Here is a 21,074-nt window from a genome sequence, read left to right as displayed (position 1 = left end):
GTGTGTGTGTGTGTGGTGGAGGTAAGTTGTGGTGTGTGATGTGGGTGATGTGTGTGGTGTATGGTGTGTGTGTGTGGGGGGTGTGTGTGTGTGTGGTGTAGGTAAGTTGCGAGTATCAAAGCCCGTCCAGTGTGTGGATCCTGACCCGCAATGGAGACGAGAGGTGAAGACCTCCACCCCGGCACCTCTAAGAGGTTATGTCCCACAAGGGCCGTGGAGACCAAGAATGCTTGCTGATGGATTGTTCCTGAGAGAGGGTAAACCCTAGGATGTGAGACCTGAGCAAGACCTTGGTCTGCTGATTTTTAAAATCTGCTCAGTAGGGAGCCATTTCTTCAAATGAAGCCGGTCATAGAAGACCCGCTTAGAGACAGCGGCAGAGCTGTTCTGGGTGGGGCTGAGCGGGGGTCCCCTGCAGTTGGCTTCTTCAGCTGCCCCACTCCCCCGACCAGCAGTGCCCCTGAGACAGCTCTGGAAAACCCCAGAGCGTTACAGTTCGCAAACCCGATCTAATCCAACTGCGTCATTTTCCTGGTGAGTAAACCAAGGCCCATGGAGGAAAGGTCACGCGGCACGTCCGTGGCGGACGCTTCGAAAGCGAGTCTCTTGACCTCTGATGCAATGTGTCCGCTCTCCCTGGCAGGCCACTCAGGGCAAATGCACACGCCGGGTGGGGGGACCTAACAAAAGGGGGCCCACAGCCTGTTCACCAGCAGAGGGAGCCCCTCCTGCGTGCCAGGCAGTGCTCTCAGAGCTTCAGGTGAATTCACGTGCTCAACCTTCTGGACAACCCTAGGCGGTGGATGCTCGTTATCCTGTTTTACACAGGAGGAGACAGGCAGAGCAGGGGAAGTAACCAGCCCAACTCTGTGGCTGCTCAGTGGCGTGGCCAGGATTCCATGAGGTCCAGACACCAAGCCCTTCACCTCTGCATCCTCTGCACCTCCCCATCCCCAAGTAAGCGCCCAGCTCTCCTCTCCGTTCCAGTAGGACTGTGAGGCCCTCTACTCCGCTCCCCAAGGAGCTGGCAAACAGTCCCCCAACAGGCGGTGCGGTCACACATCTAATTTCCAGGATGCCCCAGGCCTCTGGCTCAAAGGCCACTGAGGGCTCAACACTTCTAGGGCAGGGGGCGCTCCTCACCTCTCCTCACCTACATCAGTGTCTTGAAAATGTATTTTTTCTATCAATAATGGGCACCATAGGCATTTAAGAACAGAGTGATAAAGCAATGATTTCTGAGTATTTTACCTTTTGTCTTTGGCACCAGAGTTAGCTTTATATTAACCATGAGAATTGAGTACAGATCTGCCAGAGTACATTTCATTAGTACAGAGGGTATTGCATTAGCAGATACTCTGTGCCTTTGACCTACACACCATGTCCTAGGCCCTACTAATTAGTTCTCTTTCAAACATAGGAAAGTGACTCAGTCTTAGACTGAGCAAAAACAGTACGCCGAGCATCCCCACCCCATCCCCATCCTCCTCACTCAGACTCCCCGACCGCTAAGACTGCTAAGACATGTTTGTTGCTCCCTCCATCTGTGGATCCACATACTCATCATGACTCATCTTTTTCTAAACCATTTGAGGACATATTGCAGACATGAGGTCGCATATTCCTCAAATATCATAGTGAGTGTTTCTCAAAAACAAGGACACTCATCCATCTAATAGTCATATAGCCCCCTAAGTCAGGACACTTCTATCTAAGAAACAGTACTGTCACAGACCCCAATTCACATTCTTCCACTGTCCAACAAGGTATCTATTTCTTTTTGGCCCCGGATCTCAGAAAGGAACACACATTGCATTTTGGTGTCTGCCACTTCAATTCTCTCCACTCCTGAAACCCCTCAGTCTTTCTATCTTTCAATTCCAAGCAGTTTTAAAGGATGGCCCTTCTATTTGGTTCCTTAGGACCAGACGCAGGCTATATTTTCTTGGCAGGAAAACCCCAGAAATGATGCTGGACTCTGTGCAACACGTCAGGGGCACAAGGTGTCCACCCATCCCACACCAGTGATGCGAACTCTGATCACCTGGTCAGGCTGAAAGTCGCCAGCATAAAGTCACCACACTTCCCCTTATAATGAGGTGAGCCCTATGTGTGCCTGGTCTGGCGCCCAGTGAGTTTCCAGTCTACTAGGCAGGGAGGAATCCAAACAGAGTCCCACGCTCTCAGTAAGTTAAGGGGACAGACTTCAAAATTCAGGGAGTGCAAGGCCATCAGAATTTGGAAGGCAGAGAACCAGAGAGGATAAAACTGCCCACGGAGCAAAATCTAGAAATTGTAGGCACTCGAGTCTTTAGCTAAGCACAAATTTTACACGTGTGTGAGGAAACTTCCAGGGTTGCTGTAAAGTTACCTGCAGTGTATTGATGGAATAATCCCCGAAGATCAGACATGGATGGAAGTAGTCTGTACTCCCAGCCAACATGGTGGAAATACCTCCTAGGACCTAAGGCACCAAGCAGCAACTTCAGAAGACTATTGACTGAGCAGTGAAGCAAAATCTGCTTTAAAGGTTTTGCACCTAACGAAGCTTAGAAAGTAAGCCTTTAAAGGATCAAACTCTATTCTATCGAACTGTATTCTGGAATAAAGTTCAAAATATTTTAACTAATAATAATAATGTCCAACACCCAACAATGTGAAATTCCTAGTATCTTGCATCTAATATAAAATTACCAAGCATGCAAGGAAAAATATGCCCCACACTCAAAAGAAAAATCAGTTAACAGAAACAGACTGTGAAACATCATGGATGGCAGAATCAGTAGAGGATATTAAAACAGCTACTATCAAAGATTCCATATGCCCAAGAAGATACAAGAAAGCATGAGCATGAAGAGGACAGAAATAGAAGATAAATACAAAAAAATTCACACTGAACTTCCAGAGATGACCCACATAATGTCTGAGATGAAAAATACACAGGACAGGATTAACAGTAGATTAGACACTACAAGAAAAACTTAGTGAACTTGAAGACACAGCAATAGAAACTCTCCAAAATGAAACAGAGAAAAAGCCTAAAAAAATATGTGGACGACTTCTCTGTTGATCCAGTGGTTAAGAATCCACCTGCCAACGCAGCGGACATGGGTCCAATCCCTGTCCAGGAAGATCCCCCATGCTGGGGGCTAACTAAAGCCATGCACCACGACTCTATCAAACCCACGCTCTAGACCCCGTGTGCAGCCAACTACTGAGCTTGTGTACCACAACTAGAGAGCGGCCACTACTTGCCACAACTAGAGAAAGTCTGTGCTTTCACTGTGAAGACCTAGTGCAGCCATAAATAAAGAAATAAATTTAAAATAGTGTGGTACATTTAAAAAAAAATAAGAAGAGTTTTGGTGAGCCATGGGAAAATATGAAGGAGCATACCATGCATATAATCGGAATTATAGGGGGTGGGTGGGTTCCAGTGGAAGTGAGGAGAATAATGGTTGAAATGTTTCCAAATTTGATGAATGCTATGAACCTACAGATCCAAGAAGCTCAATAAAGTCCGAGTGATTTGAAAAGACCCCGATGCTAGGGAATGATTGAAGGCAGGAGGAGAAGGGGACGACAGAGGATGAGATGGTTGGATGGCATCACCGACTCAGTGGACATGAGTCTGAGTAAGCTCTGGGAGTTGGTGAGTTGGTGATGGACAGGGAAGCCTGGTGTGCTGCAGTCCATGGGGTCACAAAGAGTTGGACACGACTGAGCGACTGAACTGAACTGAACTGATACAAACACAAGGAAAAACAAGCCCAAATCACATCCTAGTCAGATTGCTGAGGTCTTGACTATACATTCTATCGTTTCCCGTTAATAGGCCCATAATCACTCAACAACAAAGTGGGAAAGAACCAAAGGGAGAGGGAAGAGAAGAATGGATGCAGGTGACATAGCAAGACCGACTCAGAAGACAGAAAGAAAGGGTGATGTGGTGAATGCGTGGCAGGTCACCGTGGAGCTCGGTCACCTAGCTCCTCCTCTTCTCGGCAGGACATCTTGCCTCTTTCCCAGAAGCAGCTACACTCCTACTGCGTCTGCCCAAAGTCCAGCACCACAAGCCTCTAGGGACCTGGATTCACTGTCTCTGTGCCGAGTAAATCCTTTTGTTCCAGAGCCTGGCCCCATTCAGGAAAAGGAGTCCAATCAATGACAAAATCAGCAAGTGCAGCAGACACCTGGAGGCTGGTAGGACAACTCCACTCTTCAGAGGCCTAAAAATAGCCCTGACCACACTGGAAACCGAAGCAGCCCTGCCAGTTCCACCAGAACACTGCAGTTTGCCTCACCTCAGAGGTTTCAGGTCAAGGGACAAAAACTTCCCAGTTTGCTGGGCTGCAGGGCACTGGCCATTTCATCCATCCTCCCCCAGCATCTGAGTGCAGGCTGCCACACACACATTACCATGGGACACTCTGTACCAAGGCGGGTACCTGCCCCAGCCCACCTACCGTTGCAGTACATCCAGCTATATCCTGCGAGAGCCAGGGGCCAATGGCTGTGTTCAGGCCCTGTCCAGGCTGAGGGCAGGGGGAGAGCTGTTGTTGGAGACGCTGCCCCTGCACCTACCTGCCAGGCTGGAAGGACCTTCTCGATGTCATTCAGGTTGATTCCATCCCCATCTTCCAGCTTCCCTTTTCCACACCTGGGCCAGAAAAGACATAATGGCATTGAAAGGACAGCTCATTCAAGCATCGTATCCCAGCCTAGCAAGTAGGAAGAGCAATGATGATCAGGAGAGACCCTGTCCTGCCCTTCTCAAGGCTGCAGAATCAGCCTGTACTGCCTGGAGGAAACGACATCCTCCTACCTCAGGCCTGGGGACACAGACCTTCCTTGAGGACAAAGGACTCGATGCAGGCAAGAATGTGGGGCCTGGGGGTGGGGTGGAGGCACTATCATGACATCCCACCCCTAGGGAGGTGAAGGGTACCAGAGTTCCCCTCCATCTCTCCAAATGCTGAACTCCTTGCCAATGAATGCCCCAAAGTGTATCCCAAATCCTGCAAAGCCCATCATCCTGCCCAGTTACACCAAAGGGAAAGCAAGTGAACAGAGAGACCGAGCAACTTTCTTGAGGTTACACAGGCCCCTATTTGGCTTCCTCCCTCCTGGGCCCACCTCTGGGCCAGTCGAGCAATCCGGTTTTGTCTGCACATCTGCTGTAGGTGGGCACACCTCCAGGCTAGAGGTGCTGGCCTGGATTCACTGGCCAAAGTCCATGTCTTCCCCATATTTAAAGGTGTAGACTCTGGAACCGGACTTCAGGAGCCAGAGCCCCAGCGGCATAGCTTACTAACTGGGTGACGCTGCCCAAGTCACTGTCTCTCTCTGTACCTAGGTTTTCTCATTAGTAAAATGGGGATAATTACTAGAGCCTAACATCATATGGCAGTTGGAGGATTAAGTTATAGTTAATATATTGAAGTGCTTAGAACTGTGCCCAGCATACAGTAAACAGTATTATAAATGTACATGTAGAGAATATATTGTAACAGTAAATACAGGCAATAATTAAGTAAAATTATAATAAAATAACAAGGTAAAAATATTAGTGCTACAAGGAATACTGCTACCACTGTTCCTGTCCTTTGTTATTATCGTTACCGTTAATTATCGTTAGTTATCGTTAACTAACAACAGCACAGATTCTAGAGCCAACACAGCCTCATGCAAGTTACTCAATTTTTCTGCAAGTTTCTCATCCTTTGAAGTGAAGATAATAATAGTTCTTACCTCCTGAAGCTGTGCTGAGTTTAGACAATGGGCAGCAAGCAGTTAGAATGGGACTGGTGTGTGCTCAGAGCCTAGTGAGTGTTAGTTACTGCTACCGCAGTTATTTTGTCACTAAGTCGGGTCTGACTCTTTGCAACCCGGTAGACTATAGCCCACCGAACTCCTCTGTCCATGGGACTTCCCAGGTAAGGATGCTGGAGTGGTCGCCATTTCCTTCCCCAGGAGATCTTCCCCACCCAGGGATGGCACCTGAACCTTCTGCAGGCAGGCGGGTTCTTTACTACCACTGAGGCACCAGAGAAACGTATTATTATTAGCCCAGGTGCGGCAAGAGCTGCCCAATGGGCTGGTGGCAGCATTTTCCAACTGCAGTTAATGCAACTCTCAAATGTCAGAGTAATTAGTTTATATGATCAAATATTTCCCCAGCGTCTCTTGTGCTTGGGGATCTGCCAACCTTTCTTGGGGTCGTGGAAAATAAATCCCACGTGGTTCCTGCCCTCAGACAGCTCACAGCTCTTGGCCAAGGAGTCCTCAACTCGGACTAAGAGGGCGCTGAGCCTGACGACCAGCAGGGGGCAGCACGAGATACGTGTTATCAAAGTCCTACGGACAGAGGGGCCCTGGATCCCCACGGAAGAGACGCCCAGCAGGGCCTGGGGGAGGTTAGAGGGGCAAGGGGCGGGCGATATGACCGACGCCCCCATCAACACACGTTTTGGGGCTTGGGGGCTCTGTCTCGGGCTGGGCCGTCGGGGTCACAGGCCGGCAGGAGGAGCAGCACCCAGAGCAGCCGGGGGCGGAGGGAGAGGAGGGGGGAGGCCAGCTGGCCCAGCAGAGCATCTGGGAGAACGTCCCAGGCAGAGGCCTGGAGCGAAACACCGCGTGCAGCCAGCAAGGAGGTCCGGGTTCTAGCGGGAGGTGGGTGGGGGGCCAGGGCGGGGCCCAGGGGCAAGAGGGATTGCAGGGCCCGCTCTGGAAGCACAGCGCGGGTTCTGGCCGGTGCAGCTGGGGTGGGAGATGGGTGTAACGGGACGTTCTTGCCCCTTCCGGCCCCACCCTGGGGGTGATGGTGCAGGACTGCAGAGCTGGAGAGAGGTCTGGAAACACGCCTTTCCCCAACACATCTGCCTGGTAGAAACAGGCTGGCCCGCGAAGGCACCAATGGCGCGCAGTCACCTGTGTTCCCTGTGAGTCCCGGCAGCGCAGGAGGAGGGAACCGGGGACTCTGGCCGCCGGGGAATGGCTGACCCCCCTCCCCCAGGTCACGTGCGCAGGGACGCACGTCTGACTCCAGTCCCCCTGAGACACTTGCCTAGCTTGGCTGGGCCTTATAGTCTCACCTCAGCAGCCTCTAGGGTCCATTCGGCAGGGAGGACTGCTGTCTCCCTAGGCCCTGCCGGGTCTGGGGCTCAGAACTCCCTGCAGGGCCGGCAGGTTGGAGGAGGCCTTAAGGTGGCTACAGACCAGCTGAGTCACTGCTGCCAACAGGGTTTCCAAGGCAACAGCCTTCTCTGATTTCTGTCCCTCCATGGAAACGCGGGCTGCGGGAAGCCTTGGCAACCGAGTGGTACCTTACTTCCAAGGGCTGCTGCAGAGGCTGGGCCTGTCGAGTGCATCCCCAGGACTGCCAGACCCTAAGGCGGAAACACGGCTGCTGGCTCAGCCACACGGTGGCCACAGGGCGCTGCACCCAAACTCCCCAGCAACCCAAGAGAGATGGGATTTGGCCCGAGAGTCAGTGGTAAAGAACCTGCCTGCCAAAGCAGGAGACCCAAGAGACGCGGGTTCGCTCCCTGTGTCGGGAAGATTCCCTGGAGGAGGAAATGGCAACTCACTCCAGTATTCTTGCCTGGGAAATCCCATGGACAGAGGAGCCTGGTGGGCTACAGTCCATGGGGCCGCAGAGTCGGACATGACTGAGAATGTGTGTATGCATACACATACACACACACACACACATCAGGTGTCACTCACACACACACACACCCAGGTGTCTGGTGAGGGGTTGGGGAGATTGTCAGCAAATCTGGACGGCTCCTCCCAGTGAGTAAGCCTGGTGATGAGTGCGTGTGGCCGGTTCCTCCGGATCCAGAAGGGACAAGGGCCCTCAGCAAAAGGGGAACCTTTCTCTCCCAGGACAGTCATTTGTCACTGCTGCCAAATCATATTTTATTAGGATGTTAATTCGTAAGGTGCAGACACCTTCGGAAAACCTGACTTCACCACTTGATCCCCACTAGACACCCCCAGTACATGAGGCAGTTTCATCACGTCTGTCCTCTGGGCCTCAGTTTCCCCAGTGGTTTCACCATCCATGTGCTCCCAAGAGAAAGAGGACAGATGGGCACTTCCCAGGGAAATGCCACCTCTCTCGGAAGCCTTCCCCAGACTGTGCATCACCCCCACTCCACCGCTGGCTTCTCTGCCCCGCTTTGCATTTCCTTTATTTAACTCGCACCTGGCCCTTAGTTTATACCGTGTACTCTTGAGTGTGTAAGCACAGTCTCAATTATGAATGGGCTCATGTCTCCTTTTAACAGTAGAGTGGATAAAAATACTTCTGGGAAGGGACCGTATTGTATACTGTGTGTGTTCCTCACCATTTGGGGACCCAGCAGGCCTTGTGACCGGGCTTCAGAGGTGCAAACCGCTCCTTCCTTTCCCAACGCACACTGCAAGTTCCAACCAACCCCCATTTCAGGGCAAGCGGGAGCATCACTTCTGCAGAAAACCAGCTCCTGAACTTGACCTGAGCAAAGGTCAGCTTTCCTAAACTCAGAAGCTGGAGGGCCCAGCCCTGTGCAGTTCAGCAGCTCAGGAGGAAAATGCCCTCAGCGCTGCCGAGGGGGAGGACGGAGGGGACGGTGAGCGGGTGGGTGGATGGACGGGCGTGAGTGAGGCAGGGCCGAGGAAGCCCCGCGGTTGGGTCTCTGCTTGGCACTATCTTCTAACAGGATGCCTCCGTGTTTAAGGGCATCTCCTCTCTTGATCTCCAAAAATCATCCCAAAAGTTCATATAGAACCCATACAAGCAGGGGCAGGACAGGGGAGAGGATGGGGTCCCCTGGGAAAGTCTGATACGAGTGCTGGGCCTCTGCCCCCAAAATACACACATGCATGTCATTTTACATAAAAATTTAAGGGGATCAAGCTGATTCAAGGATACAACGGTATCCTTGAGCCTGAGTACTGGATGGTTATCAGAGGGGCTTAAATCACGGTTCTGCTCCTTGGGCAGGTTACTGGGCCTCTCTGAGCTGCATTTCATCTCTGAAATAAGGATGCAAGCGTCTCCCTCCCAGGTTTTGTCACCGACACTGCAGGGAGACCATTGCCAAGAGGGGGCTGACCACTGGGGGTGGGTGGGGTGGGCAGTCAGCGGTGGGACAGGTGAGATGCAGGAATGTAGCCCAGAATGTCAGTTATACTTAGATCTGAAGTGACAGGGAGACAAGGGTGGACGGGTAAGGACTGGAAGGAAAAAATAAAAAGCCATGAGTTGACTTAAAAAAAAATGGAAAACAGCAAGTGTTGCTGAGGATGTAGAGAAATCGGATCCCCTGCATATTGCTGCTGGCAATGTGAAATATTCAGCTGCTGTGGAAAACAGTTTAGCTGTTCCTCAGGAAGTTCAAACATAGGATTACCATCTAGTTTGGGAACTAGAGAGAGGTGGTGGTTACACAGCGTTATCAATGTACTAAATGCCACTGAGTTGAATACCTTCAAAGGGTTAATATTATGTTATGTGAATTTTAGGTCAGATTCACTGACTCAATGGACATGAGTTTGAGCAAGCTATGAGAGATGGTGATGGACAGGGAAGCCTGGTGTGCTGCAGTCCACAGGGTTGCAAAGAGTCAGACACAACTGAGCGACGGAACAACAACAAAAATTATTTTAAAATTCAGGAAGAAAAAAAAAAAAAAAGAAGAAGAAAAAAAAAAAAATTCAGGAAGAAAAGAAACCATCTGTCTCACACATCACCCCCCGCGCCTCCCCCCCATGTCAGTCTGGAGTCACTTTCCTGTCCAGAGGTCTGCCCAGGCCCTGATACCATCTTTTTTTTTTTTTGGCCGTACCATACAGCATGCAGGATCTTCAGTCCTGGACCAGGGATCTGACCCGTTTCCCCTGCAGGGGAAGCATGGAGTCCTAACCACCGGACTGCCCAGAAGTCCCTGGAACCATCTTTCAAAGCCCAAGTAAACACTGATGCATGAACTAAGAAGGAGGCAACTGAGTAAAAGCAGCATTTTTTGCATTTGTCGCATCCTGTAAAAGCAACAGCGACCCCAGTGTTTCTTTAGAGCGGGGCCCCTGGGGGAGCGGCAGCAGCATTTCCTGAGGACTCCTTAGACATGCAAACCCCCGGGCCCTCCCATCCCCAGGCCTCCCGAACCTGAGACCCTGGGGGTGGACCCGTCGATCTCCACTCCCATCACTGGGTCTCACCCGCTGAGCTGGACCACGGCCAAGCAGGGTCACTGTGAGAGGTCAGGAAGGGGAGCAGTATGGCTCGAGGGGGCTGGGCAGTGAAGGGTCGGGGGGGTTCCGGGCGGGGCCAGTGAGCCTGCAGGTCTGAGCCAGTGAGCCTCTCTGGGCATCAGCCTGCCAGGGAAAGGCCACCGCACCCCCAGCTCCCGGGGGGACACGGCTGTGCCCTGCCTCCCTGGCCGCTCTGTGACAGCCCCGGGCTGCCGCTTACCCTTCTCGGTCGATGTGTGGCAGGGACTGCTTGGGCGTGTGTCGGAGCTTCCGGTGGAACTGGGTGAAGTCCAGCTTTTCAGGCTGCAGGTCCCAGGTGGCACCACTAGAGGGCGAGAAAGGGGACGCGTCCCGTTAGTGATGGAGATGAGACACCCCGGGGACCCTGGGGGAGGCGCCAGGCAGGGAAGCAGCTCAGAAAGGGGTGGGCAGGAAGGGGAGGCGCCCACCCACCACGGGCAGGGCCAGGCGGGGACCCCTCACTCGGGATGGAGCCTGGCACGTCAGCCCTGTGCTCACGGATCATGGGGCAGGGGCCTGCCTACGAAGCCTTCCTCTTCTTTAACCCTGCTCTGAGATAATGGATGCCTATAAAACACACAAGTGTGGGCCTCACCCCCGCTCTCAGTGGTCCCCCTAAAAGTCTGGAAAGTCTGATCCCCCAGACTGGAAAGCCTGGGGTTGAGTCTGTCAGTGGGGAAGCAGGGGGCCAAGTCCCCTGAGTACCAGTCTCGGGGAGACCGGTGGCGCTTCCATGCTGAGCAAGCCGGAACCAGGGTGCGCCTGGAGCACACCCAGAGTTGACCAGCTCCGGGGCCAGGGGCACAGCTGAGCTAAAGGGCCATCCGTGGCCTGAGGCTCCCAAAAGGAACAGCTACCATGACAGGGCCTCATCAGCAAACCCTTCAGGGGCACCAACCCCACGTCCTCAGGAAGTCTGGCCAACGCCTGCCCTTGCAGCATGGCCCATCAGAAACCTCCTAGAGCTGGAAGCACCGAAAATCCTTCCTTTTTTCTGGACCTCTCTCTGCAGCAGCCCCTGCTCCACCCCGGCTTGTCTAACGGGCCCCAGATGCCGTTCTCCTGTCCTCCACCTCCCCACCCTCTCTCCCAGGGGTCACACTGGTGGCATCTGTTTTTCTCTGCCTTTTGCACTCTATTTTCTCTTGTCGTCTCCTCCTCTCCTTCCCTCGGACCCCACCCCAGCTGTCTCCTTCCTTCTCTCTCTCACCTCCTTCCTCCAGCCTCATCCTCTCTAGTTCACCCCCCTCCATGTCTAGGGCAATGAACTCTCAACGTGAACTTGGCCCCGAAAGGGTGGGTCCCTCAGGGAATAAGGACCAGGAAGCTGGGGTCCCAGCTGGAGCCACACACACAGCAAGAGGAAGAGGAGCGCACCTGAAGGAATCGAAGGTGTTGGCAGCCCAGATATCTGTGCCCAGCATGTCCAGAGAGGTGTCTTTGCTGCCATTCTGGAAGACACAGAGGATGAAAGGGGGGTGTTATTTGCCCAGCCAGGACATGGAACAAGGAGGCAAAAGGCCCAATCCCAGAGAGGATGGCAGAGCCCCGTCCCCTTGAGCAGCTTGGACCTTGGAGGGGGCTGCTGAAGGGTCCCGGTGGGTATATGCAGCGTGTACAACTTAGGGGGCCCTGGACTCCTCCAGGCACAGGTCCTCACTTCGACAGTGTTTGGCAGGGCTGCGTGGTCGGGTACCCGGAACCCCAGGGCTCTGCCGTGCCAGCCCGTGGCTCTCTCCTCAAAGTCTCTGCACTGATGAGTTGCCTCCAGCACTGCCAGTCTGATGGTGGGGCGTCTCCCCAGGCAGGGAGTCTGTGGAGCCAGGTATGCAGGAAGGCCTGCTGGGGGGCTGACTTCCTTGGGAATTAAGCCCCATACCCCCAAATCAGGCAGCATCAAGAAGCCCCCAAGGTGATGGAGGTTTAGTTCAGTCATGTCCAACTCTTGTGACCCCAGGGACTGTAGCCTGCCAGGCTCTTCTGTCCATGAGATTCTCCAAGCAAGAACACTGGAGTGGGTTGCCATGTTCTTCTCCGGAGAATCTTCTTGACCGAGGGATTGAACTCGCATCTCCTTGATCATAAGCGGATTCTTTACTGCTGAGCCACTAGGGAAGCACAAGAAGCCCCCACGGACCAACAATTCCAGCAAAGGAACTTCTCTAACACTCTGGTCTTTATCCTCTGATGTTCCCTATGAGATTCATCTCACAGACATGACCCAGCATCTGAAATCTGGTTTCTCTGCCCTTTGGCTGATGATCTCTGCCACAAGTTTGCCAGTTCCCTGTCTTCACTCTGGATACCACCATCCCTCTTTGAAACCAAGCGGGACCCTATGGGGCCTTCCCGGAACAAACCTAACCCCCTTCTATGTTCCTCCCCCTGCTTCTTGTCTGTAGAAAGAATTTAGCCTCCTAGGCCTTTCCCAAGTTCCAAAGAGTAAATTTAATCAGAGAAATGAGAAAATGCAGAAACAAAGGAAAAGGCAAGCAAGATAAAATAATAGTAGTTTAGCCATTAAAAAAAGGCTAGGACTTTTAGTTCTTCCTCAAGGTCTATAGATAATATTCTGAATCATGTCTTTCGAGCAGCTCTGTAGACACTTAAGCCCCACCAGGTGGAAGATGTTAACTGCATGTTGACCACAAGCACGTAGATGCCAGATGGGCTGGAACCAGAAGGCTGGTGATGCTGACGCCCAACTACCTCACCACCAACCAATCAGAAGAATGTCTTTGAGCTGGTCCCACAGTCCACAACCCCGCTCTGTCACCCTGTCTTTAAAATCCTTTCCCTGAAGGTCTGTGGGGACGTTGGGACTTTTAAGCACTAGTTCTCCTGGACTCCTTGCTTGGCAGTCGTAATAAATGCTACACTTTGCTTTACCACTTTGCTTCTCTGATAGCTCAGTTGGTAAAGAATCCACCTGCAATGCAGGAGATCCCAGTTCGATCCCTGGGTCGGGAAGATCCTCTGGAGAAGGGATAGGCTACCCACTCCGGTATCCTTGGGCTTCTCTTGTGGCTCAGCTGGTAAAGAATCCACCTGCAATATGGGAGACCTGGGTTTGATCCCTGGGTTGGGAAGATCCCTTGGAGAAGGGAAAGGCTAGCCACTCCAGTATTCTGGCCTAGAGAATTCCATGGACTGTATAGTTATACAGTCCATGCATGGGGTCACAAAGAGTTGGACACGACTGAGTGACTTTCACTTCACTTCGCTTCATCACGACCCAGAACACTGGTTTTACTGTGTGTAAGCAAGCAGACCCAAGTTTGGCTCAGTAACATCATGACCCCCACAGTCTATTTTCCATCACCACACTCTTTAAAAACAATACTTTCACCTCTACTGAAGCTGACCATGTGCATGCTTTATAACCCAAGATTCCACTCCCAGGTACAAACACAGACAAAATGTGCACAGATGTTCAGAAGTCATTTACAGCACAGAGGTACAGCACCACCTCATTCATAATAGCTATCAACTGGAGACCACTGGAAGGCCTAGCAACAGCTGAAATAGACAAATTAGCTGTGGTGTGTTCATGTGCTGGAATATGACACAACAGTGAGAATAAACAAACTAAAACAATACGGAACAACAGAAAGAAAACCCACAAACACAGAGTGCAATGAAAGAATCTAGCCATAAGAGTACCAACTCTGATTCAATTTTAGATAAAGTTCAAGAACAGGCAAACTAATGTATGGAGACAGAGTTTGGACAGTAACTGGAAAAGGGCCTCAGGGGGTCCTAGGGGGCTGGTAACGTCTGTTCTTTAAGCTAGGCGCTGGTTTTCTGAGTGTGTCCAGTTTGTGAAAATCCACTGAACTGGATGCTCTTTCTTTTCTGGGCGCTATGACTTTCTGGTTGGATTCCTGGTAGAATCCCCAGCTTTATTTTTATGATGATCTATCCCGGGACCTGTCACTTCTCAGGTCCGCAAGCTCAAACACCAAGCAACCTTCCTTTGAGATCTTTCCACGGGCCTGGGCCTGGGCAGGCACTGAAAATGCAAAAGTGGAAAAGTCACAGGCCTTGCCTGCAAAGAACGGCAGGGGATGACACACACATGATAAATAATCACAATGCAGTGTGAAAGGTGCGCTGATTCAAGCTGCCACAGTGGGTCCCACAGTGGGACCGGGGCGCAGGCAACCTTCCTGAGGAACGGAGAGGGGCTCCCCCTGAGTAAGGATTCGGGGGGTCAGGTGAGCAGAGGGAAAGGAGGGGAGCAGTCATCCTGGAAAAGGGGGCCAGGGGGTGGAAAGGGGCCCTGGCAGGACACAGTGAGGTGTTCCGGGTAACTTGAAGGCCTTCTGGGTTGGGCAGTGTGTCAAGGGGCCCCCAGGCAGGCGAGTCAGCGGCCCCCAACATCACCCACTCCCAGGCCTGGTCAGGGCCTACTAGGGGCCTCCCAAGTGCTCCTCCGTGATTGCTGTGGGTTGCACTGTGTCCCCGCCCCACCCCACCACCACCATTATTCATCCTTCAAGAGACTTTCACCATTTTCCTCAAACACGGGTTCTCCTCTTGTCATAGTGATCCATGTGACCTCAGTGAAGTTACTTCACCATTGTGGACTTCAGGTTCCTCATATTCAAATAAAAAGATACTTGAACATGAAGGATCAACAGCTGTAGGTGGTTCCTCACTGGCACCTGTGCTGAGAGCACCCCCTCTCCCACCAGTGGCAGACATCACTAATTAACTGTGGCTTGATTTACATCCTCTAATTAGGTGGCCCCTTGTGTTCCAGAATCAGTCCCTCCTTTCCTTCTGTGAGCTGCCTTGTAACCCTACCCACCCCAAGTCCTGGTGTCCTGCTCGCTTCAAATGCAGCTTTGACATTTGCAGGTGGCGAGAGCGACTCACCTTCTATTAATATTAATCAACCCCCACACGCGGACAGCCTCCATCCTCCTGAGATGTCAACTGGCTTGTTCACGACACCCTTCCCAGGCCTCAAAGATAATTATCAGTAAGTGTAGCATTTCCAAATGACTTCTAAAGCAAAGGTCAAAAAAAAAAAAAAAAATCAAACAAACCCAACCCTGCTTCCAAAGCACACGTCTGAGACAATACCCAGAGTGAAGCTCACGCCTTCCTCCGGGATGGTCTTACAAATTCAGCTTACTTGGAGCGGACCACTGTTTTGTCATCACTCTCTTACACCCAGAGAATGTTACCTCTCCCCAAGAAAGATTTGTTTTCAAAACATTTTTATTGTGGCACAGGGCACATATGTAAAATCTCCCACCTTAACCACTTTAAGTGTTCAGTTCAGTGGTACTAAAGATGCTTATAACATCGTGCAACCATCAGCACCACCCATCCCCATAACTCCTTTCATCTTGAAAAACTGGAAGTCTATCCCCATTGAACAATAACTCCCCATTTTCCCCACCCCAGACCCCGGCAGCCACTCTTCTACTTTCTGTCTATGATTTTGATGACTCTAAGTACCTCACACAAGTGTAATATACAGTATTTGTCTTTTTGTGATTGGCTTATTTCACTTAACATCATGTCCTCACGGTTCATCCAGGACCCCAAGTACATTTTAAGCTCCTGGACTGCACCTGCCTTCTGTTCTTTTACCCCCACGGTGGCCAAGCTGGGCACACAGTAGGTCCACCTCCGACGCCTGCCAACTGATGGAAGAGACTCCACCCTGAGAGGCAGAGGCCCTGCTGTCTCCGTGCCTGAAAGACTGATTCACAGATGAGTATGTCCAGATGGAGTGACCGTCTGGAGATCTGAGGCCCCAAAAGAGGGAGGAACACAGGATGGAGAGAGAACAACCATGAAAAAGGGAGGGGAGGTCACAGCCACACCCGGGACTGCAAGCATTTCAGAGGGAGGAGTCATTCATCTTGATGGTAACGCAGGAACAGTCCAGTCAGTTCAGTTCAGTCGCTCAGTTGCATCCGACTCTTTATGATCCCATGGACTGCAGCACGCCAGGCTTTCCTGTCCATCGTCAACTCCTGGAGCTTACTCAAACTCATGTCCGTTGAGTCGGTGATGCCATCCAACCATCTCATCCTCTGGCATCCCCTTCTCCTCCTGCCTTCAGTCTTTCCCAGCGTCAGGGTCTTTTCCAATGAGTCAGTTCTTCACATCAGGTGGTCAAGGTATTGGAACTTCGGCTTCAGCATCAGTCCTTTCAATGAATATTCAGGACTGATTTCCTTTAGGATTGACTGGTTTGATATCCTTGCAGTCCAAGAGACGCTCAAGAGTCTTCTCCAACACCACAGTCCAAGTGCACATAAAGCTCCCTCCTGGGCTGGAGACTGGAGGTGGCGGCTATGAGGCCATCACCCCTCCTAGCAGAGAGGGGAGGATCCCCACCACCTGCCCTGTGCAGGGAGCACCAACCGAGCAAGATGCCTGGGCGTTGCAAGCTCAGGCCCCAGCCTCTTCTGAAGCAGCGTCCCCAGCAGAGGACCTACCAGCCTCTGGATTCTGGGGGTCCAGGACAAGGCCCCGCTGGCTGATGGTGGGAAAGAGTGACAGGGCAGCAGCTGAAGGAGCGGATGCCCTGGGCACCTGATTCTCCGTAAAGGGGGGCCCATCCCTTCAACCTTGTGCTGTAGTACTGTCTCCATTTGGAGGTGAGAAGCCTCTGTTTTTTTCAGTACTTCATAGTTTATAAACTCTCGCCACACATTTTCCCCATGTGTGAGTGAAAGTTGCTCAGTCGTGTCCGACTATTTATGACCCCATGGACTGCAGTCCACCAGGCTCCTCTGTCCATGGAATTCTCCGGGCCAGAATACTGGAGTGGGAAGCCGTTCCCTTCTCCAGGGGATCTTCCCGACCCAGAGATCAAACCCTGGTCTCCTGCACTGCAGGCAGATTCATTACCATCTGAGTCATCATGGAGTCCTCATAATTCCCACCCATCCTTGCAGCAACCCAGAGAACTTATTCCTGAGCTGATGGAGATAACCTGAGCTCTATTTTAAATGCCCAAAACTTCCAGACCACTGCAGTCCCCAGCGAACACCCTGCTACTCAACCATCCCCTCATCACTCTCCCATCAGCTCAACCTCCGGTTCAGCAAGCAGCATCCCGCACCCAGCGGAGGCCTCCATCTTTCCCCTCCACTTCCACTCCTCACTCGGGTCTACCTCCCGCCTCCATTCCCTCCCCGACAGCATGACTGATTCTCTGAGCTGAGGAACAGAAGTGGCAGGACGAGACCCCTTTGAGACCAGGGTCCTGGAGCCCTGGCTTCCCACGGTCCTGGGGAAACAAAATGTGCACAACATCCCTGGAGGAGGCGACGGCACTGGGCAAGAATCAGGACTCTCGGGGCGGCTAAACAGGATGTGCCGAGGGCAGTGGGCAAGCCTGTGGCCTCTCTTGCTGAATACAATAGCAGGGTGACCCCCACTAAGGCCAGCGTCATAACAAGGCAGAGGGCCCGTGTCTGGAGGAGCCCACCGTGCAAATCCTGGTGACGGGGATGACTTACTCGTCGCTGCTCCCTTTGGCACGGTGACTGCAGCACGTAACAAGAACCTGGGCATCTGAGAGTTCTGGGCGATGGGACGTGACAGGCATATAATCACTGCATGTGACCTTTCACCACCAGGGGCTGCAGAAAGCGCCTGGCTCTTGGAAGCAAAGTCTGTGTCCTTCAAGTCTCAGCCCAGGGAGGGAAGAGCCTCAACCAGCAGAGACTCCCTTCTTGGTCCCTTGATGAAGCTGAGGTGGTGACCCAGCTGGTGCCCAGAGGGGCCAGGACTCACTGGTGGGATGACTGCTGCCACTGAACTGACAGCCAGGAACCTAGTGGTTTCCCACGCCCACCCCGGCGCCCGTCAGCCGTGGACAGCACCCAGGTGACCCTGGGGCCACCTGCCATGTGGAGTCAGGTCCAGGCTAAGCCCTCGAAATCATAAAGGGCCTGGATGCTCCCCTTCCTTGAGTCCTGGGCTGCTTGCTGCTTAGTCGCTCAGACGTCTGACTCTCTGCGACCCCACAGACAGTAATGTCAGTCACGTCTGACTCTCTGCGACCCCACAGACAGTAATGCGCCAGGCTCCTCTGTCCATGGGGATTCTCCAGGCAAGAATACTGGAGTGGGTTGCCATTTCCTTCTCCAGGGGATCTTCCTGACCCTGGGCACCAGTCCTCAAGCCGTGAAACTCCCAAGACACAGGGCAGGGAAGAAGGTGGTGGGGGGCTTGGCTGTTCCCCTCGCTGCTACAGGGGCCCCCGGGTTCCCCCCGGCACACGGGCAAGGCTGTGTGTGGTCATGCGGCTCAGACACCATCTGGGAAAGGGCTCGGAGGCCACCCCAAGCTGCCGAAGGTACTGGCTCATATTCCAGGCTGGGCTGCTACACTCTTCCTGCACTCAGAGAAAACAAAGTCTCCTTCCCACCCACCCCCAGTCTTTCTCTCTGATGGGATCCAGCTCAGGAACCTTCCTTCCTGTGGTTCTGCCATTTTCTCATCAGCTGGCGCCCCATGAGCCTGCACCAACCATGTGCAATGCACACCCCAGTGGTTGATTTCCTTCCTGATCCACTGTGTGCACCCAGCATGTTCTAGAAACACTAAGCCGCTGGCTCACAAATGTCAGTGTGTATCAGAATCACTGAGGGAAAGGACGGCTGGTCGTTTAAAAGTAGGGCAGCCAGAGGGGTCCATGGGATTCGCTGATGGAAACAGTGGATATTAAAAAGTTTCGTGGGGGACAAAAAGTTTAAAAAGGCTGCTTAGCCAAATATGTGGGACACACAGTCACACGACTGATAATTATTTTATTGCAGGACTTCTCAGTGCCTTTACTGGTCTCGGATGCCGATTCTTCACGTAGGTGGCAGCACACTATGCCATCTTAGTCACTCAGTCGTGTCCGACTCTTGGCGACCCTGTGGACGGTAGCCCGCCAGGCTCCTCTGTCCATGGGATTCTCCAGGCAAGAATACTGGAGTGGGTTGCCATGCCCTCCTCCAGGGGATCTTCCCAACCCAGGGACTGAACCCAGGTCTCCCACATTACAGGCAGATTCTTTACCATCTGAGCCCCAGGGAAGCCCATGAACACTGACTGGAGTGGGTAGCCTTTCCCTTCTCCAGGGGATCTTCCCAACCCAGGGACTGAACCGGGGTCTCCTGCACTGCAGGCGGATTCTTCACCAGCTGAGCTACCAGGGAAGCCCAGCACACTACACAGCTTGCATCAAACATCTTTGGCCAGAAATCCACCCCACTCTTCCTTTCTACTCCACAGAGCGTCCTGTGGGACTGTGTGGTCCCCCCCAGAAGAACCCCCACTGGGAAATAGCCATCTTAAGTGCTCGGTAAACTCTCTTCCCCAACTAGTCTGCCACCCCCTCCATGGCAGGAGCCCTGTCTTCACTTTTCTGTTTTGTCCCCCTGCCTACTCACCCCACCCCCTTCTGAGTCTTGCGACACAGCATCATTCATTATTATTATTTTTTTGCAAGGACTCCGTGGTTAGGGACTGAAAGCTCTCCACGAAGCCTCACTGGCTTCTTCAAGAACATTCTCCAAGTTGCAGTTCCATAGCTGGCCCTGGTGACCATGGGCTTCTCTCTGAGTCCCACCCCTTCCCCGGCCCTGAGGTCACCCGGCCCAGCCCCCCAGTTGTTGCAAAGCCAAGGTTCTGAGGAGCCTTCTCAAAAACAATCACGCTTTCCAGTGGATCGTTTTTTAGCACTTAAATGCTGCTGAAGCCTTCACAACAGCCCCTTTCACTGGCAATTAGGGGGCCCCATGCCAGGGTGAATCGTGCTGCTAGCAGAGCAGATCACAAAAGGCTAATGAGCACTTTACACCACGTGGGAAAAGAAATGGAAACGGCTGCTCACTGTCAGGGGGACTGAAGCTGCCTCTGAAAGGGCCACACTGGGGGCACAGCTGCCCCAGCTCAGGGGGTGACGGGCTCCGGAGAACGGGAGCAAACCCTGGTGCACTCCTGGTATACCAGGCACCACCTGAGCCCTAGGAAGCAACTGTTGCCATCACTATGCCCATTTCACTGATGAGGAAACCGAGGCTCAGAGAACCTGCCCACATCACAGGTAGTTTCCCAGATGGGAATGCATATAGTGTGAGGCCAGCATTTATGCTCTCAGCCACTGCGCCCTGCCGTTACATTAGTCAGATAACTTCTGATCCCACCGCAGAGCTTCCCATAATGCAAGACCACGTCCACATCCCTACCAACACCTGGGTTCGCCGAGTCTGTCTCTTGGGAAGGCAGCCCTGGGGCAGGGAGTAAATCACTTGCAATGAGAGAAAGAGGGAATGTGGGGGTGTGAGCTGGGATGGGTAGGGACAGGGGGCTCCATGCAGGAGTGAATGAAACAAGATGTGAGTCAGTCATTGTGCAGTAGTAGAAAAACATGCCAAGTCAGGTGCGATGGGAAAAGAATGACCCTCTTCTATGCTGCTGTTTTTTTAATATACAACTGCAGAGTCATTTTTGCTTCTGCACACGACATGCATGCGCACAGGTGTGTGTTTGTGTTGACAATCCTAGGCTGCAAACGTTTGGAAATAAGGCAGAACCTGGCTGAACAGGGCAAGGGGCAGCAGGAGGACTCCCGCTTTTATCTGGGGGGTCACAAGTGCAGTTCCAACTACAGGATGTCAAGCACGTCAGTCTGATGTCCGCTGCTATGTCAGCTGCACCAGAGCTGGCCAGCCCACGCCTGGGGCCTGCAGCCCCAGGGGCCAGCTGCTGGTCATCAGCTCTACAGGGCCCCGCTTGGGCACCCGAGAGATGCGGGCTGCCACTTCTCAGAAGGCTCATAA

General features: G+C 52.6%; 1 protein-coding gene across 6 annotated transcripts in view; it reads right to left on the bottom strand.

Annotated features, from left to right (window-relative positions):
* Positions 1-21,074, bottom strand: part of CTIF (cap binding complex dependent translation initiation factor) — a 314,234-nt gene that overhangs the window by 188,998 nt on the left and 104,162 nt on the right. For all 6 annotated transcript variants that reach the window (XR_006264915.1, XM_043444062.1, XM_043444066.1 and 3 more), the window contains exons 4-6: positions 11,641-11,714; positions 10,463-10,567; positions 4,585-4,660 (exon numbers count right to left, since the gene is read on the bottom strand). Coding sequence is in view for 5 of the 6 variants with exons in the window: in XM_043444062.1 (XP_043299997.1) it covers positions 4,585-4,660; positions 10,463-10,567; positions 11,641-11,714 (255 nt within the window). In the remaining variant the exon portion in view is untranslated. The remainder of the gene's footprint in view (positions 1-4,584; positions 4,661-10,462; positions 10,568-11,640; positions 11,715-21,074) is intronic.

Source organism: Cervus canadensis, chromosome 23, assembly GCF_019320065.1.
Source record: "Cervus canadensis isolate Bull #8, Minnesota chromosome 23, ASM1932006v1, whole genome shotgun sequence".
Taxonomy (NCBI): Eukaryota; Metazoa; Chordata; class Mammalia; order Artiodactyla; family Cervidae; genus Cervus; species Cervus canadensis.
This window is presented reverse-complemented; position numbering and strand designations above follow the sequence as displayed.